This window comes from Sminthopsis crassicaudata, chromosome 1 (assembly GCF_048593235.1).
Source record: "Sminthopsis crassicaudata isolate SCR6 chromosome 1, ASM4859323v1, whole genome shotgun sequence".
In the NCBI taxonomy this organism is placed as follows: domain Eukaryota; kingdom Metazoa; phylum Chordata; class Mammalia; order Dasyuromorphia; family Dasyuridae; genus Sminthopsis; species Sminthopsis crassicaudata.
In genome coordinates, this window is record NC_133617.1 from 557,360,044 (window position 1) to 557,385,823 (window position 25,780).

The following is a 25,780-nucleotide window of genomic DNA, read 5'->3' on the forward strand; positions in this document are numbered from 1 at the left end:
AAGAACAGAAAATTCCTTAGTTAATTCAGAAGCAGAACATTTAGAAAAATCTGTCATCATTGCATAGAGCAAGGACTTTTTGAATTTCTTAAAGTTATTTTATTGGTTGACTTTAGTTTTATTCTTACCATTCTCCAATCTGACACCATTCCAAGCCATGTTTCTTAACTCTTCCTAATTTCTATATTTGCTTTCTGGTTCCATTCAATTTTTTGTCATCCCATGGCCCTTGCTCTCTACCCCCATTCTTCAGCATGATTCACAGGTATGCACTGGAAAGTACAAATGATGCTAGATAATATAGCTGAGAGATGCTATTGAGGATACCAAGGGAAACAGATAACTTGGAACAGAATGGGTAGCCATTAAGTTGTCTTACAGCCTCTAGTGATACATAAAATGCAAAGATTGGGGCAAAGAATGAGTAAAAGAATGAAAAGCTGAATTATTTATTTTTTTCCAAACCCTAGAAACCAATATGTTATATTCTATATTAAAAGATTTTCTGCACGTACGCAACCTGTTAATCTTTCTACTCAAGAATCTGGCCAACTGGATCCAAAATGGGTACAGTTTTTTCAGAGTTTAATGTAGCATTAGATCAGATAATGATATGACTGAAATGTTTTGGTATTAAAGGAGCCAGAGAGATAGATCAGAATTTTTCCCTCAGTGATAGTGATGAGGGCGTAGTCCCCTTTAAGATTCTTTTCCTGATCTCTAACTTCCTTTGGGACTGACCTTTGATTTACAAGATCTGGTCAAAACCACGCTTTTGTGTTAGGTTCTTACTAGGTGGTAAGTTGGTACTTGGCAATTCTCTAGCTCAGAAGTCACATCTTTAATTCACATCTTAAAAAGGAGTTTATATCTGTAGTCTTCTGAAAGGAGTTTGCACCTTTAAAGGAGTTTACACCTTTGGAATACCCACAAGCCCATTCTCTGGGAGGATAAAAAAGGAGGGCAGTTGGGAAGGAGTTAGTTCTAGATTGGGTCAAGAAGAAGACGTCCCACGGATTCGCAAGTCCAGTAATCCAACACTCTTGGAGGGGAAGAGGAGGATTTGAGATTCTACCTTCATTCTGGCTGGTGGCTCCAGAAGCCTCCCAAGAAACCTGCTCACAGAGGAAAAGATTACACAGAAAAGAAACCTCCTCCCAGAGAAGGATTACAATAAAGAGATGATCAGGACTTTACAATTTGGCACCCAACGTGGGGCAAGGACTGATTCTGAGCCCTTCAGAGGGAGCTAGCCCGGACTTCACACTTTTGTATTCCAAGGGGAGAGATCCGTATCTGAGCCAGTTTGGGCTGTACCCAGGCCCCATTCTAATGATCTGCTCAGGTAGGCCAACCCCCACCTGGTGGGTTCTGGCTATTGAGGAATCAACCTGGGCTCCACCCATATGCCCCTTCAAGCAAATAAAAGAGCCAAGCTGTAATCATCTCTGGGCAGAAAGTTGAAACATGCGAGCACCATGCTTTGCATCACTCTCTGTCTCGCCACTTTTGGTGTATTTCTTCCTCTATCTAATACCTTTTACTAACCAGACTTTAACCTTACTTCCAAACCCTACAATACACCTCTTTTTTTTAATCTAGGTTTTTGGGCCTGTAAATTCATTTACAGGGGACTCTCGCCACTGCTAGACCTCATTTAACTTTGTATCCTTGCACCTATTCCAAAAGGGTTGCAGGGGAGCTCTATTTGACTCCCTGTACCCCAAACCTGCCACTAGACCTCAATTAATCCTAATTTTATTGAGGTATAGACCTCCTCATTGGGTCCTCATTATACCTCATCAATAGTGCCAAGAATAAGATAGTTTTTTCAAGTTTGAAGAATTATATAGTATTTCAATTTCTGTACTTTTGACCTAATCAGGCATTTTTCATATGAAACAATTGTAATGTACAGATGGTTTTTCTATCTAATTTTGTTAAATTTGCTATAACCTCCTCTCCAATCCCAACTTTTGTTTTACTGACCTTCAGCCATCACAGTAATACAGTAATGCAGATACATGTATTATTAACAACAAAGGCTATCAACATTCTTGTTAAAATTTTTTAGAATATTTTTTAGAGCAGCAAGATTACATATTATTTTCCTGTAACCTTGTTGATTACCTTAGATATGTTCAAGACCTGTTAGGATTACTAGGTGAGAACTCAGGTTGTCTGGACAATTACAAGGTGAGAACTCAGGTTGACTTGACAGTTCTCTGGCTCAGACCTTTGGTTTGGGCCTTTAAAGGGAGTTTACACCTTAGGAATTCTAAGAGGAGCAAGCTCATTGGTTGGAGTACTTCTTCCCAGAAGCCCTTGCATTATCCTACGCCCATTCTCTGGGAGGATAAAAGAGGACAGCACTCCAGAGATAGGAGAAGTCTCTGCTCTACATCAGGCTTGACATGGCTGTCTGGACAAGAGTTAATGGCAACTGTCTGGAGACAATGGTTCTCTACAGGAAGAAGAATCTGTCCGAGAGATTTGAGTTGACACAGCAGATCTCCTCCCAGAGAGCGATCAGCAGCTTCTGGAGACGACAGGACGTTACAAAGACCCATTAGTTAAAAAATAAAAATTACACAAAATGAGAAACTACTTTATCGGATAGCTTTAGATTCCCCATTGCCAGGATGTTTTATTATATGGCATTGAATTTATTTTTCGTGTGTTATTCAATAAAATAAAATAAAGAATAAGCTAGTATATAATTTAATAATTAACATGAAGCATTAAATCACAGTACTAGTCTGTGCCTTTAAAAAGAATATTGTATTGCAGGTAAAATTTTTACTATTACAGTACTTTGTTGATAACCAACATTGATTTTAAATTTTTTACATTATAGAAGCAGAAAACATAAGAGACTGAAATTTTGATGAGGAAATACTGCTGAGACAGTATTAACAATGAATTGAATTAACATTAAGTATTGTTCAGTGAGCGAGGGTGTGCATATGTAGACTATATAAAGAAACAAAAAAGATACTTTTATTCAGAATGTCAGCAAACATTATTTTGGTATCTAAAGTATAGTTTGCTATAATCTCTTTATCGTATGATGAAAGTTATTCAGGATTCTTTAAGTGTGCAGTATTGTATTTTTTTTCTAGAAATTGTTTATAGAAATAGTTAACAAATGATAGCCAAATTTATTCAGGAAAATTGTTCATTTCCATTGATATGAGAAAAATTTGGAAAGTAAAAGATAGTTGATACAAAGTAATAGTGAAGATATGACAATGAAATTCAGGGCTGCTATTTATTGTATTTTATTGTAATTTTTCATTAAGCATTTTCTCAACCACTATTTCAACTTAAGTTCAGTAGTATTAATAGATTAAGCTCTTTTGTCTATTCCTTTTATTCCAAACTATTACTTTCTAGCCCCTTTATCTTGGCTGTCACTGAAGAATTCTTTACACCAATCCATTCCTTATTTTCAGAAATCATTTATTTTTTCATAGAAATAACATTCTTTGGAGAGAAGTTAAAGTGTAATAATTTATTGACATAAGCAATATATTAGAAACCAAAATGATATTGATAGACTCTGAAGAAAAAGACTTTTGTGTGTATTGGAGTCTGCAAGGAATTACAATATCATAGTGTGAAAGCAGGATAGTTAAATTGGATATAAAACAAAAGAACTCTGACAAGTCAAAGAAAGATTGCTTTCTTTTCTGATGTACAATCCATTGAAAATTAGTGAGTGTTAGTCCTTAAGTAGCTAATGGTAAACCCCAGGTACCATCTTCCCTGAAGCACAAAAATAGGAAGTCTAAGAAACTTGTAAAAGATATCCTTAGGGATTCCTACCTTTTTTCACTATGATCCCTTTAATCCTTGAATTGTTAAACCACATGGAAAATAATAAGGCTTTCTTGTTCTAAGACTTAAATAGTATTATGTTTAAAAGAAAATTTGAGGTCTTTCCATATTTCTAGATAAGGATATTTTCAGTTGTGTAAAAAAAAAATTCCAAACAAGAGTTTGTGTTTCCTTTTTGATATAATATTATCATCTCTGACTAAGCAGGCTGCACTCAATTTAAAAAAAAAAGAAAGAAATTACAGCCAATATTTTATTTTCCCTTTTGGAAACAGATGATTCAACGAGAAGCAGATGTAAAAAATAAGGTAACTGCTGTGGCGTTGACAGACTCTGTTCACAATGTGTGGCATCAAGAAGCTGGCAAAACTATTCGGGAATGGATGAGAGAGGTGAGACTGAATTTTCTTAAATGCTGAGATGAATTGGGTAGGTCTGTGTCTTTCCATCTTGAGTTCTTACCTCCTACCAGCCTCCCTGCAGCCTCCATTACTATGTACAGAACATGCAGACTCTAGAGGAAACAGCAAAGCACAGATATGATTGAAATAATCAGAGGATACCTTATTTTAAACAATGTTTTTCCAGAGTTCATTTGTTTTTCTTCCCTTTGCAAAATTATGCATGCATATAAAAAGAATAAGAACTGTGGTTAAAGAATGCCTCACTGTTAGATTTTTTTTTAACCCTTGATGTTTAAATTTGGCACCAGCTGTTAAGCATAGTGCCATTTAATTGCAACGAAGAGGCTTAATGTAAGCTCTATCTTATCCCTTTCTTACTGAAAAGGAGGTCAGTGTACACCACTTCTAAATGGATTGGCTTGCTATTGCCAGTAGGGGGAGAAGATATAATAAGCAGGAATGGGTATAAGCCAGACCCCAGAGCTCAGAAGAATACAGGAACTGGCCATGGTCCAGCTACAATTAAGAAAGCTTTTTTTTCACTGTTTCTAAGGGTAAATGAACCTGAAAATTAGTTTGAACTCATTGAACATGCTCCTGTTTTCTTTTCTCAACTTTCATCCCATTATTTCCCTTTTTAGTATTACAGGTATTTGACTAAAAAAATACCTTTTCCTTATTTGTATTTTCTTTTTTTGGATATCATAGCCAATTGGCATGCCCTATTCACACCCTTAATCTTTTACCATTATATTATCTGCATTTTTAATCACTTGATAAACCTGGATTTCCTCCAGTTACTTATATTCCAATAATAAGGCCATCAATATTTCAATCAGTTAGCCCTTTATCATGAGAAATATATAGTAAAGAAGCATGCCAGTTATGTGGTGCTGTAAGGACCAAAGAGATAATAAATCAATCTATACTTTTTTTCTTAAAAGGAATCTGCCATATAATTTCATAGTTTGGCAAATTATTGCAGTAACTAATAATTTCATTGTTATTCTTTTATATCAGATAACTCAATTTTACTCTTTAGCAAATAAGTTTATGCTAGAATTTTTTCTTTTACTTTCCTCCTATACTGCAAACCTATATCATTTTATCCCTGTTCTAATATCCAGGTATCTTTTAGCATTATTGTTTTTCCGTGTCTCTCTGCTCTATTCCTAATTGATTTTTTCCCTGGCTCCTTGAGTTTTTTTTGAAAGGATCATCCTTTTTTTTTTTTTTTTTTTTTTAATTTGGCATGTCTGATTATCCCTGGATCTTAATATTATGACCAATTAGTTTTTTTTCCTGGCAATATATGTCCTAGATTATGCATTTTCTACTTCTTTCAGACAAGTTATCATTGCTTATATAATACAGCCCAATTATGCCCAGTATATATGTCTTTCCAAATTCCTTTATGTTACTGAGATTGTGGTGTTACTTGATTTATAACCATATAGCATCACCAGAATAATACGAATGCCAAAAAGCCATTTATCTAAGAGAAAGTTGGTATCATTTATTGAAACTAATGCAACTCTGAACTTAGCTCATTGTTCATCTACAATGCCTGTAAAACATGTTTACTGATAGACTAACTCAAGGGACTGACCATTCAGTTATATGTTATAATCTGGATTGTATCCATTCTTTAGTAGCTTATCTTTTCCTCTGAAGATTGCTAGACTGATTTCTTTAGAGTACCCTTGGATGTCATTGAGAAGGTGCTGTGATAGTACTAGTCAGTACCATTAGCTTATGTAAATAAGAGTGTCTGGAGAATCTTACTATCATTAGGGAGTCACATTTGCATTTGGATTTCATATGGCATATTCATTCATTCATCCATTTGTCATCTTCTTTGTGCTAGACAAAAGAAATAACACAAAACAGAAATAAAATTGTTCCTTACTCACAGGGAGCTTACATTTATGTTTGTGGAAAATAATAAGTACCCAGATAAGCGTATTTATAGTATGTAAAAAGTTATTTGTAGGAGGGAGGCCATTAGTAACTGGTGGTAGAGAAAAATAAATAAATGTTTCCTGTAAGAGATAGCTCTTGGTCCTTGAAGGAGGATAAAGATTCCAAGAGAGCAGAAATGAAAAGGGAGTATGAAAGACAGCCTTTTCAGTGGCACAGAAATATACTTTTGTATGGGAAGCAGCAAGTAGGGCAGTGTGGCTGAAATTTAAAATATGAAATTCAGTGACATGTAATAATGCCAGAATGAAGGACTAGAATCAGATAGTAAAAAACTTCGACTATGAAACAGAAAAATTTGTATTTTAGTGGGTAGGCATTAGGAAGCCACTGGAAAGTAGATGTGGGAAGGATTCGAGAATGGAGAAATTTAAAAAAGAGAAGCCAATTTGGCACCCACTGCACTAGCCTGGGCAAGATCTGATAAAGGCCTGAGTTAAGGTTTGAGCCTTTCTCTATGAGTGTAAGATGCTCTTGACAAATGCCTCTCTATTTTGTGTTCCACTTGAAATTGATAATCATTGTACTTTAGTTTTATATTTGCATGTATTTAGAAATCTTGTATAATCTTAATAGTTATATAGGAGACTTCTTAGTGAGGTGAGAACCTTAAAGGTCTATTTTGATCTACCAAGTTTAAGGTGTTTTTTTCTATAATGAACAATAATATAATAATAATAAATACAGCAGGATCTTTTATTCTCTGCACCTCTCAGGTTGACAAACAGGGTCTTAGAAAGAAGATAATCTGCAAAGGGATAGCTGTTGCCTGCTACAGAAAACATTATCATAGAGATGGAAAAAGTAGCATAAGGGTCAGTAGTTACTATTGCTTATTACTTTTTTTTTTTTTTTTTTTTTTTTTTTTAAGTATTAGAGGAAAGAGGGGCAGCTAGATGGTGCAGTGGATAGAGCACCAGCCTTGAATTCAGGAGGACCCGAGTTCAAATCTGGTCTCAGACACTTAACACTTCCTAGCTGTGTGACTCTGGGAGCCTCAAGGGAGGGGGGGAGGGGGGAAGTATTAAAGGAAAGAACAGAAACTGGCCCTGGAATTTCATTGATCCAGGGAACTTCTAGATGAAGGAACTATTTCTCCTAATGCAAATTGGCACCCTTTTTGCACCTATATTCCTATAGAGGATTGCCTAGAGCATTGAGAAGTAAAGTAATTTGCCCAAGATTCCATAGTTAGTATGTTTAAAAATTGGGCTTAAATCCAAATCTTAGCTTTTTCTGGGCCTCTTTTTTGGTTAGTCATGCCATCAATTTTCCTACTCTTTAAATTTTCTCTCTTTTGAGATATCTTAAAAATGGATTTTTGAGAGACAATAATCTTTACTTTTCATAAAAACATACAGAAGATCATGAAAAATAAAATTATTGGTTTACCCTTCTTCTGTACTACATACTCTGTCTGAAATCATTTCCAAGGAAGGGAATAGAATATTGAAGACTTTTTCCCAGTGCTATTTTATGGTTACAACTATAGGAAATGCTAATGGTTGGGAACCCATGGGAACAAGTTTGAAAGCTGATGAAGGAAAAGCAGTCAGAAAAGAAGGCAAGCTGGCTCTCCTGGCCAGGAAGAATTCAATTCAGTTCAGGTCATCAGATACTTATTAGATGTTTTCCATGTGCAAGTTATTAGAAAGTCTTCTGAACTTTGATTTTATATCCTTAGCATCTTGCCATTGATCTCTTACCTAGTAAATCTAGTGCTCATTTCTGTGACCATCCTCCACCTCTTTAGATAGTGTTGACCAGCTCCCCCCTTTTAGATGATCTCATTTCCCCTGAATTTCCTGGCACTGCTTTCTCCATATTTTCTTCCAATCTGCTCCCTCAGCTTCTTTTGCTGATACTCCCTGCTCCAAAGCAGACCTCAGGGGTCATGCCTGGGAGGAATTAAGCTACTCAGCTCTGACCTTCATTATATAGCATCACCTTCATTCACTCCCACCCTCAGCTCCCACCCTGATGATTTTCTCCCTTAAAACAGTTAATAAACATTTATTAAGTACTTACTATGTGCTAAGCACTGTGCTAATAAGAATTGGGCATACACAGAAAGTAAAAAACATGAACCCTGATCACAAGGTACTCCTGTTACTAAAGAAAAGACAAAATGCAACTAACTATGTACATATGAAATATATTCAGTGTAAATGGGAAATGATAAGGGATAATCCAGGGGAAGCCTTCTTACAAAATAAAAGATGCCAGAGGAGCTTGCTCTCTCCAGTTCTAAAAGTTGCCACCAAATCTGGGCCTCTGGAAAGGGCATGGTCAGACTGCCCTATTGTTCTATTCACTAGCTCTTAAAGCTTAAAACTTTTGGAACGTCCTTGTATGTTCTCTTAAATGCATATTTCTAGAAGGCAAGGATTTAAGTTTTTGTAATTGCATTCCCAGAGCTTGACATAGAGTTTGACAGTAAGTACTACCTTTCATTCATTCATTCCTTTGCTATATCATAATGCAACTCTTAAATTCTCTTATGCCTCATACTTAGAATTCCATCCTTCTTTACCTCTCTATCTTAGAATCTTACCTTTCCTCAAGACTTCTCTTGTTCCACCATCTTAGTCAGACATATAGCATTTAGTGAGTGACAACTATGTGAAACCTTTCACTCCAGTTGTTATGTTCTCTTCTGTTCCTATTATTTTGTATTTACTTAACTCACAGGTTATCTACCTATTTAATATAAGCTTCTTGAGAGCAGGGACTGTTTTGTGTGTTTATTTATCTAGTACCTAACAAAATACTTTGCACATGATTGGCAATTAATAACTGCTTATTCAGTTGAATTTTATCCTCTAATAATACTCATAGATTATTTTTATGTAGCCCTTTATCAATAGGGTCTTTTCCCATACATTGATTTGGTCCTCACAACAGCTCTGTGAGGTCAGAGGTGTAAATATCATAATACTGGGATTATAGATGAGGAAACCAAGACTATGCCTAATGATGACTTGTCCTAAATTCCATAGTTAATAAATGATGAAGCCAAAAAATCATAACCATTTTCCTGGATTCCAAGACTAGTATTATTTCTATTCAATGTCACATTTCATTCTACTCTCTGTACGTTCTTTCTAACTTCTTAGTGCCATACCACGTTTGCCTTTCTAATATATGATAATTAATGAACCCAACATATAGCAAAAAGAAGGTACTTTCTTTCCCAGGATCTGATAGATGGTAGCTGGGAATGAGAAGAAATGTTAGGATTATCTTTTTGGTTACTTTACCAACACTTCCCTCAAAGTATTCATTTTGGGGATTAGTTAAATTTCTGTGAGATTTTGCAAATATCCTTTAATTTATATTGATGATTTCTATTTCAAAATAATACCTGTATTGATTTCCATGAAAACAGTAGTCTAAGTGCAACAACATTATTTATGAATAAGGAATATTAATTATTCATATTTCCATTGCATATGAAGTACAATTCCTCTTAATATTTGTTCCATTTTTTTTTTTTACTAAACTTTGTTTTAAATTTGGTTAGAATTTCATAGTGCCGTTTTTTTAGATCTTCTCTTTTCTAGAAAATGATCAAATAGCTCCCTATTTGATTCCTTTGGGCACTTATCTTTTAAGACTTTAAACATTCATTATTGAAATTGATAATGTTGAAATCTTAGGAAAGAGTTCTCATAGTTAGTTTAAACTGAGACAGTTGACATTACATCCAGATGGAAGACTGTTGACAAACACATCTTCTTGGGGAAAGGAAAGATAGGAAGAAGAGAAAACATTTCAGCAATTGCAAAAAAAATAAAATTTGTTCTCCTGATTTCTAGGATTAATTAAACTAAGTGAAAGAATTTCCTTGTTTGTTATAGTAGTGGCCCCATGCAACCCTCAGCCATAATCTTTATTTTTTGTGTTACATGATTCTGGGCTTTGAACTCTCAAAATAGAGAGGATGATTTAATCTTAAATCCTTTAAATATCACTGAATGTCCAACATGACCTTTAAGCAACCACATCTGAGAGTTATCTTTACATTGGTAGGGTATATTTGTAGGTAGGGCATAATTATCTATTCTTTCTTACATATACTTTGGAAATGCAGACTGGCAGCTTCCTATCCCATCACACTCATTAAGGAGATAAAAAGACACAAGCCTATATTCTCCCTATCATTTCTTTATTAGGTGGTCATTCCAATTTTTTTTAGTCACTGCTTTTTTTTTTTTTTTTTTTTGAACAAGGCTAAAAAAGACCATTCGTGTCTTGATCACTGAATAGGTATTGTATTGGTCGAAGTGAAACCTGGGAAAGACCTTAGCTTAAAACAGCCAAGGTCTCTCACTACATGTAGGGCCATCTCCAGTTGTCTTGATCTATATCTTGCCACTGAACCCAAATGGCTCCAGAGGAGAAAGTGAGACAGGTGACCTTGCACAACTCTCCCTCACTTCAATCCATTTCCTTTGCATATCATAACATTACCTCCCTGATGTCATAGTCCTCTTTGAGAACCAAGGATAAACAACAAGTCACTGCTTACATCTTGATGAAGACGTTCTGAGAACTATTCAGTGTAGCTGACTGCACAAGACTATTATTCCTACTGTTCAGTCCACACAAATTAAAAATGTCCAAGTTCCTAATGTCTAAAGAACATAAGTAACCCATTGTAACCCCTAGCACTTCCACTTTCTAAGCACAGTTTCCTGGGTGTGACATGTATTAGATTTGCTTCATGGTTGTTGTTGTTGTTGTTGTTGTTGTTGTTATTTGTTTTTGTTTTTTGTTTTTTCTGTCCTTTTACCTTAATGACACATTTTCTTCTTTAGTGTTTTCATTTATTTTTCCAAAAGAGATTTTAAAAAACAACATAAGTCAAACTTTGGGTAGCTTGTGATATGGAATTAACTTTAAACAACAAAACCAATTAAAGCACACATTTACAACTATTTACATTTAAAAAATGAATTCAGACATAAAAATGTTCCTAACAGTTTCTTAGTTACTCTCTCCGTGTCTGTTTCTTTCTCTTTGTTTATTCATTTACCTCTGTATGTGTATGTTTTTTTTCCTCTGCATTTTCATAGTTATGTCTGTGTTGTGCTGTTTCTGCTTTCTTCCCTTCATATGTCTTTCTAAGTTTTTTATGTTCCTCACATTTTATAATTGTAATTCAATAGGATACCATTTAATGGCAGCTTGACATGGTGCATCAAGTGCTGTGCTAAGAGTTCTTCAGACATGAGTTCAAATTCCAATTCCAAAAGTTATAAATTCTGACCCTGGGCAAATCAATTAACCTCTGTCTGACTTAGAAAATTCATTTACCATAAAAAGGAAGGGATTTATCATACAGGGAATTTACTGTACTAATGAACATATATTTCAAGTGCACATAAAATTTTATTCCATTAATATACTATATTTAGTACTTCACCAGTTGTTGGACAACTACAGATAACACAAATATGCATATGTGGGGGGGCTATTTATATGTGGTGTGTGTATGTATAAAATGTCTTTAATATTTACAGTATATTAATGTACATTTTAATAGCCTTTTTCTTTAAGATAAATGTCTTTCGATCTATTCCCAAAATGGGATTATTGGGTCAAAAGATATGACTATATTTGCGACTCTTGTTGTACATTGCCAGGTTACTCTCCCAATAGATTCTATCAGGTTATAATTTTCTAGCACTTTCTTTTTTCCACAATGCTGCCAATATTAAATTTTGTCAATTTGTGTTCTTCTTATCAATTTGATGGATGTAAAGTGGTACCTCACAATTTTTAAAATTTGAATTTCCTTAGGTTGATATGTCTTTTCAAAATGTGTTACAAGTTATCTGTTTATATGAATTAACTATGCGGCAGCTAGGTGCTGCAGTGGATAGAGTATATTGGGCTTGGAATCAGGAAGACTCATCTTTATGAGTTCAAAACTAGCTTCAGATACTTACTAATTGTGTGATCCAGAGCACATCACTAAACCTTGCTTGCTTGAGTTTCCCAGCTGTAAAATAAGCTGGAGAAGAAGGTGGCAAACCACTTCATTATCTTAGTCAAGAAAATCCCAAAGGGGTCACAGAGTCACACATGACTGAAATAACTGAACAACAACAAAATCCTTTAACCATTTTACTAATGCAAACTTCTATATATACCTCTTAGGAGCTTTTAAAGAGATATTGCCTATAAGAATGAATGAAGTCTAAATCCTCTAACCCCCTTCAGTAATTGAAGCCTTAAAATTTATTTCTTAGTACTGATTCCAAGATATATTGTACTTATCTCTTTGGAAATATCATTTAAGAGTAGAATATGATTTTAATTCTATTATGCTAACTTAACTATGAATGGAATTTCAAAACTTAACCTTATTGATGTTTAAGGTAATTTGACCAATATACTTATTTGTTCAGAACCACTGAGGGGAGGAAGAAATTGTTGACTTTTTTTAAAATTTGAGATTTTTGTTTATTTTTAAAAGAACAAATTGGGTTTATTTATGTTATTTGAAATTGAAAATAATACTGTCACTTCACCTTTAAATCTCCTATCTGGGATTGATGAGTTAAAGGGGAATTTGTAACACATACACAACACATTCTGTCCCTGTCTCTGTCTCTCTGTCTCTCTCTCTCTGTCTCTTTCTTTTTATGTCTCTCTGTCTCTGTCTCATTCTCTCTCTCTCTCTCTCTCTCTCTCTCTCTCTCTCTCTCTCTCTCTCTCTCTCTCTCTCTCTGTCTTTCTCTGTCTATCTCTGTTTCTGTCTCTTTCTCTCTCTGTTTCTGTCTCTTTCTCTCTCTGTTTCTGTCTCTCTCTCTCTCTCTCTCTCTCTCTCTCTCTCTCTCTCTCTCTCTCTCTCTCTCTCTCTCTCTCTCCTTTGTCTCTCCCTTAAAAAGGAACTATAGGTCTGTGGGGCTGTTTTCTCTAGTATTTTGCTTCTGTTTTGAAAACTGAAGAAATATTAAGTTTATGACTTCATTTACCATGATTTGTTAATAAAAAAAAAAAAGCAAATTTTGGTTTCCTCTGCAATTACTGAGACCCCTTTCTTTTATTAGTCCACTAATTCTGGAGTTAACAAACAGTTAGACCAAAGCTAATGGGAATAAAGCATCATCTGGGACAGAGTCTGACAGTTCTGACTTAATAGTTAAAAATAAAAAGGAGTTTGCCCCCACAAACTTTCAGAGAATTTCCATTTTCTTTGAGAAATCAAAGCCCTAAAACTTATTGCAAGATAAAAACTAAAATTTTAACTCTATATCATTTGGCTCTCTATAACTTGTTCTTAAATATTTGGGCTAAAATAAATTTCATTATAGTTACTTCCATTTCAGTAACTTAAAGCCAATCATAAGGAAAAATGATTAATGAAGTATTTTAACATTCATTAGTATTAGAAAATCTCTTATAAACAGTATTTTTACATTTATGAAGTGTAAGTGAGAATTATTAAGTCTAAGATATCATCTGGGTAATATCTAACTTTCATCAGATTTAGGGGAACTTGTAGAATGAATAATAATTAAAATATATACCTAATCGCTGCCTGTCTGTCTGTAGTGTTAATTGCTGTCATTGAAAGACTGAATTGTTTAAAAAAAAAAATATTCTTCATTGAAGCTATCTCTCCTGTATCATTGGGGGACTATTTTTAGTACCTATAGAAGTCATGATTTTTTGAATTTATTAGGAGCTGTGATGAATGATAAAACAAATCATCCATTTACATATCTTGACACTGCTTTGGAGAATACTTATTTCTTACAGGCAAGTGTCACGTTGTATATAAAAGCTGGCTAATTGTGTGCTAATCTTCTGCATTATCTAGAATTCTCTGATGTGAGGCTCTATCAGTAGCAATATTAATTTTGCCTATTTCAAATGAATAAAATACCTTATGAAAACCCTACTTCTTTATATTTTCCACAATCTCACATTGTGTAACTTTGCATTCAGCTGTTAATTAAGATTAGGAGTGCATATTATAGAATAGTTTCTACTTTAAACCGTTAAGCTTTTGTGAAACATGAAAATACTTGGGTTTTTTTTCATCCATTTTAAATTTTAAAAGAGAAAAATAGCATTTAAGAACATTACTGGATGGTGTGTTTGTTTTCATGTTTTTTTTTTTTTTTCACACAGTTCAATAGTTTCATTGATCTACTGTTTCTTACAAAAATCTGCCATGCTTTGTGAACTTCACTTTCTAATCTCATACAGCAACCCTTCCTTTATGTTATTCCTGCTCTCCCTGGTCCCAGAACAGTAGGGTTGCCTTGACAAATCTATTCAAAAGCCATTCCTCGGCCTTTATTGGTGGGGACTGGGGCCTTTGAAATTCTCTCCTCACTGCAACACAGCTGACATCTTCTTCCAGACAGAATGAATTAAGGAAATACAATAAGACACTTGATCTACCAGTCAAGGATCTTTCCACAGTGAGAACGGATTCCATGGTGCACAACTAGAGCAGCAAGCATCTAAAAATACACAATACATGCTTGTTTACTAGAATAGCAATTGACCATTTTTCCAAACATGATTGATGGGATGATTTCTTAAAAATCTGTCTGGAAATTCATGTTTTTTTCCCCTAAGAAATTTAAAAAACAAAGTCATGTGAAACTAATAGCGGATTTAAAAGACTAGACTTTTAAATAAAGGTTTAAACTATGTATGGAAGGAAAGAATGTGCAATTTTTCACTTATTTGAGCTATAAATCATCACATCCTTTTATAGGTAAAACTTTAAAATAACAAGCTTTGTATCCTAAAACAAATATTTTAACAGTGTACTAGATGGAACTTCTTTTGGACTATTTAAATTTTTGAATAGGGTTAAGTTAAATTCATTTAGTCCAACTTCTTAAGTGTAAGGATAAATTTAATTTTGGAATCCACATTAAAATATTAGAACAGAAATTTATTTGTTTCTATTCACATAGTGAAATAAGTAATTTTCATCAGAAAGAGAAAATGTAATATCATTCTCATTATTCTGTTTATTCCTTTTGTTTATGACTGCATAGTCAGCTTTTCACTAACAGCAAGCAACCTGGATTGTCACTCACTGATTATATGTCCCCTTCATATGAGCAAAGGAGTAATAGCAAGTTGTTAACACTACTCTTTTGTATTCATGATCAACGATTGCCAACTGTTTGTAAAGGCAAGTGTTTTAAACTATTTGGAAGATAAGGAAATACATTTTTTTAAGGGTTAATTATTAAAAGGAAAAAAAAATTAATCTTTGGACCCTAAAATTTTTTCTTGCTTTCTTGCTTTCATCAGAAAATTGTCTTTGTTACCTTGCAGAACTGTTGTAATTGGGTGTCTAGTTCAGAACCATTAGATACATCAGTGGAGTCCATGTTGCCTGACTGCCCTCGAGTCTCTGCAGGTAGGTGTACTTAGGCACCTTCTATGGGTATATGCATGGCTACTCACATACTTGTGTGGGTAGCTGCTTTCTTTTGTAGGGTTTATTTTGTTTTAAATATGTCATTTCTTTTAGTATTCAATTTGTTGTTTTTTCCATGTTCATATATTTGGTTTATGATTTTTGAACTATACAGTCACAATGGGTGTCCTTATGTAATTTTTTTCGCTTTTAGCTTGTTCCTCCTTTCCTTTTTGGGGGACAGATAAGGTTTATTTTTAATTCTGACAAGCTCCAGATTTGGAAAATTAAGTATAATTTGGTTCATAGCAAAAGACTGCATTTTCCCTTTAAAAATAGGCTGTGATATCAAAGAAATGCCTGAACAAAAGAAAAATCATTTTAGTGATGCTCATGGCAAACCTATGTTATCCATTGGTGAAATATGTAAAATTATAAATCAGAAATGTTAAGATAGCAGGCTATGTGTTCTCTTTTAGAATTATGAAACAATAGCATTCTACATTGCAAATAATAAGAACAATTCTTAATTATTGTACAATTCTAATTGTATTCTGAATTAATTGTGGAAATATAGGAATAAAGTAATATAAAATTTTTGAATAGCTTTACATTATTCAGTAATGCAGAATTTTATAAATGAAAAAAGTAGAAAGCACTGAAACTTGTGTACACACAATATGTATATACATAAGTGACAAAAAACATAAGTTGAATATCCCTTTGAGACATATCATAAGAGAGTTATATGTGATATTAAAAAGTATGTGATGTATGTATTGTTTGTGATACTAAATGAGTAGAATATCCAAGGAAGGATGGTGGAGCCCCAGAGTAGGTAAAGAACACTTAATAAAGAATATATAAAAATTGAACAGGGTCTTGAAGAATAAGTAGAAAGTAGTTGCTAATAGGTCATGAGCAATGTATGATGCTTTTGTCCCTGGGTGGTCCTGGGTTTAAAATGCTGTCCTTTCAGGACTTATTTACTTGGGTCACTTTGTGGACAATTTGGAAGCTGTTACCAGGACAGCTAAGTGGCACAGTGATTCAGGAAGAGATGAGTTCACATCCTATCTCAGACAGTAACTACTTGACCCTGCACAGGTCACTTAACCCTGCTTGCCTCAGTTTCCTCACCTGTAAAATGACCTGGAGAAGAAATGGCAGACCACTACAGTATATCTTTGCTAAGAAAAGTCCAAATGCGATCACAGAGTTAGTCATAACTGAAAATAAATGAACAGCATCAGCACCACCAGGTTAAGCCTAGATATAACCATGGGGACCAGGCAGGTAGACATATCCCAACTTAGATTAGTCAGCGAGATCATCATCATAGCTGGAAGAGATGCCATATACCATATCGCTCAACTTTTTCACTTTACAGATGAGGAAGCTAAGGCCAAGAGGACTCAAATAACTCAGGATTACATGGATGCTAAGTGTCAGAGGTAGAATACTTAGGCAAGTCAATTATGGTTTAAAACAAATTAAAAACAAAATAACTCTTTTAGGCATTTTCACTGTATAGACTTGGATTCCCTCTGGTATGTTAAACCTTTACTTCTTGCATATAAACTTAATTATGACAAAGTGCTTAATTTCACCTCAGCACATTCCCTAATCTTGTTTCAGACCTTCACCTAATTGTCCAGTTCCTTTCTGTCTCTATCGTTTTGCTCATTGTGACTTTTTTCCCCTCCATAAACTTGACTTAAAATGGAAAAAGGAGATTTCCATTATTTTCTTTGTATCTGCGCACACACGCACATGTGCACGTATATTTTCATTGGATTTTCCATGACTGTCTTTTAAGTCAATATATTTTCTTTCCATTTGGCCCACTTAGCCTACTTAATTTCCTGTCCTTTGATGTAAAAGTTAGTTTTCATGAAGCTGCTTTAGAGTACTCAAGGAAAGTTCTTTCAAATCCACATTTTACAAAGGGGTATGACTTATTTTTTTCCTGGAACATTTTAGACTATTTGAACAGTACAGAACCATTTTTAAACCAATATATTGGTTTTCCTCAGAGCCCATGAAGGTATATTTGTTTATTTGTTTTAAACTGAATATGAAAATAAGAAAATGATATTTGGGGAACATGGGTTTAATAGGTATGTATAAGATAAGCTGAAAGGGAAAAGATTTGAAGCAAAAGAAACCAGTTAGGAAAGTGGCTATTATAGTAATCCAAGCATAACCAGGTGAGAACCTAAGATGGCGGATGACAGTAGAAATAGAGATAAAAGAGATAAAAGTAAAAGATAAAAGTAGAGATATCTGAACTCAATTCAGCACCTTCAGACAATCAGATAATAAATTAACAATCATTCAGGCTGGGCACAAGAAATGCAAAGATGAAATGGGATTCAAAGAAGCTACTTGCCTTCTACTAGGAGTGAGAATATGTACAAAATATATGAAAATAAATATGAAATAATCTGAGAGGGCAGGCTAAGAATATGGAAATATCAGGAAAGTTTCATATACAAGGTGACATTTGACATGAAATTTGAAATAAATTAGGGATTCTTTTGAGATAAAGGAGATGAGTGTATTCCAGGCTTTGGGGAAAAGCCTATGTAACAATGTAGAAACATGAGACAAAGCAATAGGTGGGGAATAGGAAGAAGTCCTGTCTTGCTGGGCTGCTAAATGTGGGAAGGGTATCAATGAGCAAAATCAAAGCTCTGCAGAACAGATGTATTATTCCTCAACTGATAAATAGTGAAAACATATGAACAGGCAGTTTTCATATAAAGAAATCTAAGCTGCCTATAATCATATGAAAAAATCACTATTGATTAGAGAAATGCAAATTAAAACAGTTTAGAACTACCACCTAATACCTATTAGATTGACTAATATGACAGAAAAGGAAAATGATAAATGTTGAAGATGAGGGAGTATTGGGACACTAATGCATTGTTGGTGGAGTTGTGATCCAACTATTCTGGAGAACAATTTGGAACTATAGCCAAAAGGCAATCAGAGTGTGCACATTCTTTGATCCAGTAACATCTCCACTAAATCTGTATCCCAGAGAGATCGTAAAAAAGGGAAAAGAATCTGCAGGTACTACAAAAATATTTATAGCCACTTTTTGTGATGGCAAAGAATTGGAAATTGGGAAATGCCCATCAATTAGAAAATGGCTGAACAATTTGTAGTATACAGGTGTAATGAAGTACTATTGTGCTATAAGAAATGATGACTAGGAAGATATTAGAAAAAACTTACATGAATTGATGCATGTAACTGAAGTAAACAGAACCAGGAGAATATTATACAAAGTAACAGCAACATTGTGCAATGATCAGTTATGATAGACTTAGCTTTTCTCTGCAATACAATGATCTGAGACAGTTCCAAAGGACTCATGATAGAGAATGCTATCCATATCCAGAGAAAGAACTATTCAATCTAAAATTTATCTTTAATTACTTTATTAAGCTATTTGGTGGATTCATTTTTAAAACATACCTTTAAAAGCCACGGATTATACTAATATGATGGAAAATGGCCAAGAAAATAAATAGGAATCATTTGAATAGACTAAATTCATGGGTCATTTAAAATATTAACAGCATTTGAAGGTATGAACTTTTAATAGGTATTGGCTCTAGTTTTGATTATACAGAATGTTCATTTAATTTGGTATCTGATTTTCTTTCTCTTTATAAATTAAATGCTTTTAGATTATTTTCAAAGATGTGCTGCTAAATGTTTAGCAACTGGTGCTGCAAAACATGAGACATGCTTTTAAGTTTAATCTTCATTTTTAACATTTCTCCAACACTTTCTTTTTCCCTTTTTCTTTTTAAATTTCAGTAGTTTTATTTTTCCAATTACATGTACAGATACTTTTCAACGTTCATTTTTGGAAAATTACGAGTTCCAAATTTTTTCTCTCTCCTTTGCTTTTCTTCTCTCCAAGACAACAAGCAATCTGATATAGGTTATACCTACGCAATCATTTAAAAATATTTCCATATTAGTTACATTGTGAAAGAAAAATATGAACAAAAGGGGGAAAAACAAAAGAAAAAAAAGCAAACAGAAAAAGTTGAAAATAATATTCTTCAATTTGCATTGTTTCCATAGTTCTCTGTCTGTAAGCAGATAGCATTTTTTATCCCAAGTTTATTACAATAATCTTGGATCACTGTATTACTGAAAAGATCTATAGTTGATCATCACATAACCATATTGTTACTATGTACAGTGTTATAGTGACTCATTCAACCTGAGTTCATGTAAGTCTTTCCAGGCTTTTCAGGAATTAGCCTACTGATCATTTCTTATAGAACAATAATATTCCATTACATTTGAGTACCATAACTTATTCAACCATTCCTCCATTGATGGGCATCCATTCAATTTCTAGTTCCTTGCCACCACAAAAAGATCTACTACAAACATTTTTGCACATTTGACTTCTTTTCCCTCTTTTATGATCCCTTTGAGAAACTAGAAGTGATAGATTGATCAAAGGGTATACACAATTTTACAGTCCTTTGAGCATAGTTCCAAATTGCTTTCCACAATGGTTGGATCATTTCACAATTCTTCCAACAATGCATTAGTGTCCCAATTTTTCCACATACCCTCCAATATTTATCATTATATTTTCCTGTCATCTCAGCCAATCTGTTAAGTGTGAGGTGAGTTGTTTTCATTTACATTGTTTGCTCAACAGTGATTTAGATCATTTTTAATATGACTTTGGATGACTTAATTTCTTCATCTGAAACGCTGTTCATATTCTTTTGACTATTTATCAACTGGGTAATGTCTTGTTTTTTTGTAAATTTCACTCAGTTCTCTCTATGTTTTAGAAATGAGGTCTTTATCAGTAATATTAACCATTAAAAAATGTTTCCCAGCTTTCTGCATCCCTTTTAATCTTGGATGCATTGATTTTGCTTGTGTAAAACCTTTTTAATTTAATGTAATCAAAATTATCCATTTTGCATTTCATAATATTGTATGTTTCTTGTTTTGGCCATAAAGTCCTCCTTTCTTCAAATAACTGACATGTAAACTATTCCTTGCTCTTGTACTTTTTTATAGTATCACTCTTTATGTCTCTCTCCATTACTTTGTTAAGTCTTAAGTCACTTACTCTAGCAACAAAATAAGCCAAGCCCTGATTTGTTATATTTGTAGTATTTACCAACTGTGACAGTGTAAATGCTTACATTAAAAATTTAACAATGAACTCTCTTGAGTCAGTGCAAACTGACTCCGGCATATCCTTTTGGTTGAAAATAATTTTATGAATGCTACCTTAACATCACTATATCAAGAATCTTTGCCTTCATCAGTGTGGGTATCTTCCATCCTTATTATTGCAGATTGCTATCTTCATGAGTTCCTGTAGATCAAAAAAAAAAAAAAATCATCCCTTGATGACTGATTTTTGGTGATAAGCCTCTAAGGTGATCTCAGATTGAGGCATAAATTCCACAAATAATGGGGTCTATCTTTGAAGTTTGTCTTTGGTAGGACCCTCCAGAGTTTGAATTATACTGGCATTGCTCTCAGGAGCTCTGCAACATTTCCATCCTGCAATAATTGAGAATAAAGCTTCAGGGAATTAGATCTGTAATATTATATGTTTCAAAAGTGCATATATAAATAACTTTTTTCATTCCCATTATAATTATTTTAATCTGTCTCCCTTGAAATTCCAAAAATTATTTTAGATTTACGGTTCATAATAGCTTCATTTTGTGAATGGCATGAATATTTATTTCAAAAGCATACATAGCAAATTTCTTTAATACTCCTTAAAATATCATTGTCATTGATTTCTAGTACAGTAGGCCTATTCTAGAATTTTCATGAATGAAACTATAATTCTTTAGCAATCTATAACCATGCATTAGAAGTATTATATTTTGTACTTAAAATAAGGTTTTAAGCTAAATTAAACACATTTTATTAAATGCCTGCTGTGTCACAGACAAAAATGGTTAGGTATTTGTATATAACTAAGAAGAGATTCTTTGCCTTTAAGGAATTTATGTTCCACTGGGAAGATACCATATGTTCAAAGAGAAATAGAAACAAGATAGTTTTAGGAAGAAGAGAATGTTCACATTTCAGGTAGGGAGTACATTCCAGACATGAGAGAGAGAGCTGGTGCAAATGCACAGAAGGGAAATAGATAATCAAGTTTGGGAATCAATGAGTGGTATACTTTGTCTGAAAAATAGAAGTGTACAGTCTTTGAAAAAATAGTAATATAAAATAAATCTAAAAGACATTGTTGTCATAATGTGGTGGTTCTCAAATATTAAACAGATTTTTATTTTGTTCTAAGAAGTAAGAAGAAGCCAATGAAGATTTTTAAGTGGAGATGTAACATTTATAGACAGGTGCATTGGGAAAATTATTTTGATATCTAGGTAGAGAATAGATTGGGAAAAGAGGAAAACAGAAGTAAAGTGACCATTTAGTAGGCAGAACGTGATAGGGACCTACTGATTTAAGTGTTGGAATGGAGAAAAAGGGTACATATGTGAAAAAATATGGAGGTAAAATTGATTGAGCATGTAGGGAAGGGAAAGAGTCAGGGATAATCCCAAGGTTACAAGGATGGATGACTGGAAGGATAGTGTACCCTCAACAGAATCAGAGAGGAGATTTGAGAGGAAATAAGATGAGATATTCAGGTATATCTATCCAGTTATGTGGTACCAGTTTTCAGAAAAGAAATTTTGGCTAGTTAGACTTCTATGAGTAGAAATGACAAATGAATAGTAGAAGCTTATGACCTGAGGGAAACTATAGTGGGAGAATAGAACCTGGGAATACAACCTTCAAAATAAGCTGTGTTTGAAGTGTGTGAGAGAGATAATGATCAGCCAAAAAAAAAACTGGAAAGAATTATCCAGGCAGGTAGAAAAAAGCAAGAAGTAATCATAGAAGAGAAATTAGAAAATAATATCATGGAAGTTAAGGAGGAAAATTTGTCTATGAGAAGGAAATAGTAAGCAACAGTATCAAAATGCATAGAAAAGTTAAGGTCAAATTAGAGATGACCTAGATAAAGGCTATTGGAATTAGCAATTAGGAGTTTAGCAAGTTGAATAAATAAGATTCCTGATTATAAGAGGTTAAAAAATAAATGGCTGATGAAAGCAGTGGATTCAAATGATTTTTTTCCTCAGCTTTTAGCTGTGAAAGAGAAAGATAGGGAAAGGAGGAAAACTCCTCTAGGTTAAGGAGTAATATCATCAACAAAATTTTCTAAGAAAACCTGGACAGGTATGTTTTCAGGAAAGAAAGAGCAGGAGATAAAGAAAGAAGGAAAAGGAAGGGAATGATGATTGGCAATAAGGTGACTAATACATTGTTTTAATTACATTTCTGAGAATTAATTATATACAATTGGAGAGAGGGGGAAAGTTAAGAATGATTCCAGTGTTTTGCAAGATGGCTGGGATGGTAGGAGTAGACCAGAAGGGAAAGTTTGAGTTTAAAGTTTAAGAAGCTTGAATGTGTTGGTGAAACTCCCATGTGTAGATATATTCAACAGGTGTGCATTTCCTGAAGAAAATAGGATGCATGGCTGGGAATGAGATATAGCACAGACAGTGCCACCAATTCATCAGAGACTGGAGTAGAAGAGGGGAGTTGGAAGATGTAGAGAGATTTTGAGGCAAGCATTAGGGAGGTTGATAGAGTGAAGGAACTTGCCAAAAACAGCCTTCACTTTTTCATTAAAACTGGAGGTGGAAAAAAATAAAGGGAAAAAAAAGGAGGTGAGATCATCTCCCAAGAAGCTACTAGTATCTCTGGCTCCTGATGGTTGGGGCTCTCTGACAGTTCTAAGTCCCTAGTGGCTTTGAGCCTTTAGTATACTTCGCTCCCAGAGTCAGTCATTCAGTCTATTTATTAATTATTCAGTTCATAATTAATAGTTAAAATCATCTTCATAAATAATTTCTTAAGCACCTCTTATGTGCCAAGCACTGTGTAGCAGGTTGTCTAGTAGTTCTGAGTGCTCCTCCATTTTTTGATGCCCCACCCCAAGCTGCTCCAGTTTCCTGGAAAACTCCAGATTGCTATTATTGTTTCAAGATGACAGAGGATGAGGCCCACCCAGCAGATACCCTACTTTGTGGAATTTGCACTCAGGCCCATAGCATACTTAAGTACCAGTGCTTTAGGTTGTCTCCTGCTTATATTCTCTGATGGTATTTGATGTTTCAAGTGTTTCCAGTATTACTATATTAAACAAATTTGAAAGTTGTTTTTTTTTTTGTTTTGTTTTGTTTTGTTTTTTTAAATCCATCAGGTAGATTTCACACCTATCTACTTATAGTTTCTTTGTAGCATGGAAAGGATCATTTCATCTCTTTGTTTCAGTTTCTCTTTATGTAAAATAGAGATAATAACAATACCTGCCTCTGCTTCATGGGAGTATTATAAAAGGTAAATCACATATCAGAGAAATTGCTTTTAGGTTACCAGGAGAAAGGAAGGTCCTATAAAATTCAATGTCCAGGCAGGTCTATATGTTCTCATCAGGAATTTTCTGAATTTAAAGTGGTTATTTTCTTGAAAACTCTTATTGAGTATTTTATCTTCTTATAAAAATAGTAATATGTAATTTTCTTATCGTTTTGTTTATAAATAAATAATTTATTTATGTTTTTCCCATATTCCCAGTGGCATTGATAAGGATCACAAGATATTATGCAGAAATTGGGAACCCAGAGCAGAAAGTAATAAAAATAAAGCTGGTGGTCAGAAGGAAAAACTTAAAGTCCTCTACTTATCTCTAGAAACAATAAAGCTAAAAGAAACATGGAAATTGTAGTGATAGTAAAATCAGATTATAAAATTGTCATATAAAGAACTTCCCCTCCAAAATAAACCTAAAGCAAAACAAAAAGTAATATAATCTTGGATTATATATGAAAAGTTATTTTGCACCAGAATGATGCTATCCTGTCCGTAGAGATTTCTTCAAGCAAAATTCTTGATATAAATAAATCTGAGTATGACGAAAGAAATGGTCAGAGAGACAGAGAAACAGAAAGGAAACAGGAAGAGCAAAAGGGAGAGATATACATGAGAGATCGAGAAAAGTATTTAAAAGAATATATCTACGTACAGATGCATAGGGATAAGAATTAGACTAATAATTTTATTGACATAGGGAACTTGCAAATAAGAAAATAATTTTTATCAATGCAAGTCAAAACCTTATCTGTACTTTAGAATTAATGTAAGGTAACTTACCTAGATCACATAGACAAAACAATTCACGTACAAAATGCAAACCCAACTCTTCCTGTTTTGAGGCAACTCTTTATCCGTTATGCTTCCCACACTGTTTCATATTTGTATATCTATATCTGTGTCTATATCAGCTTATTTTATTTGTTACCAATGAAATAGAGTGATTGAAATGAAGTAAAAATGTAGAGACCACCACTTAATATCTCATTTATACAATAGTATACATTTTATAAAACATATTAAATATTATATAAATTATCTTCAAAATAGCCTAAATAATACAAGAATTGTATTATCATCCTTATTTAACAAATAAAAAACTAAGCCTCATAGAATTTAAATATAGTTATCCTTTCCAAATCATGACTATCAGTTTCAACATATCACAGTTCAAAATAAAAATGAAGTGGAAATTTTGGAGTTTTGTGGAAACCACAGACAGCATACAAAGATAACCGAAAAAATTTAGAAATTCAGAAGTGCATAAAATAAATGTATAGTATTACATAATATCAACTCAAATTTTAAAAAAAAAATTAGACTTCTCTAGTATGAAGGGAGGGCCAAAATGTTTTATGCAAATATTCCATATTTTTCTGGTGTGAGACACACTCCTAACCCAAATATATGGAAGGGGTATCTAACTTTCCCTAAAAAGACATGAATAATCACTGTCCCAGGTGGGAACCTGACTTTACTAACTACATTCAAAAGATCTTTCTACTATGCCAAGTTATCTTGATTCACATACACACACACACACACACACACACACACACACACACACACACACACACCCTCTGTATATATGAATGTATATATAAATATATATAAACATAAATATATGTGTGTATATATATGTATGAATGAATAGATACATAGATAT

General features: G+C 33.7%; 1 protein-coding gene across 12 annotated transcripts in view; it reads left to right on the forward strand.

The window, feature by feature from the left end:
• The window catches only part of ARB2A (ARB2 cotranscriptional regulator A), a 575,039-nt gene that overhangs the window by 411,806 nt on the left and 137,453 nt on the right, over window positions 1-25,780 (forward strand). For 7 of the 12 annotated variants that reach the window (XM_074282092.1, XM_074282096.1, XM_074282099.1 and 4 more), the window contains 3 exons: window positions 4,116-4,232; window positions 6,941-7,039; window positions 15,546-15,630. In XM_074282092.1, the coding sequence (XP_074138193.1) occupies window positions 4,116-4,232; window positions 6,941-7,039; window positions 15,546-15,630 (301 nt within the window). The remainder of the gene's footprint in view (window positions 1-4,115; window positions 4,233-6,940; window positions 7,040-15,545; window positions 15,631-25,780) is intronic. The other 5 variants (XM_074282097.1, XM_074282100.1, XM_074282103.1 and 2 more) reach the window with 2 other exon arrangements.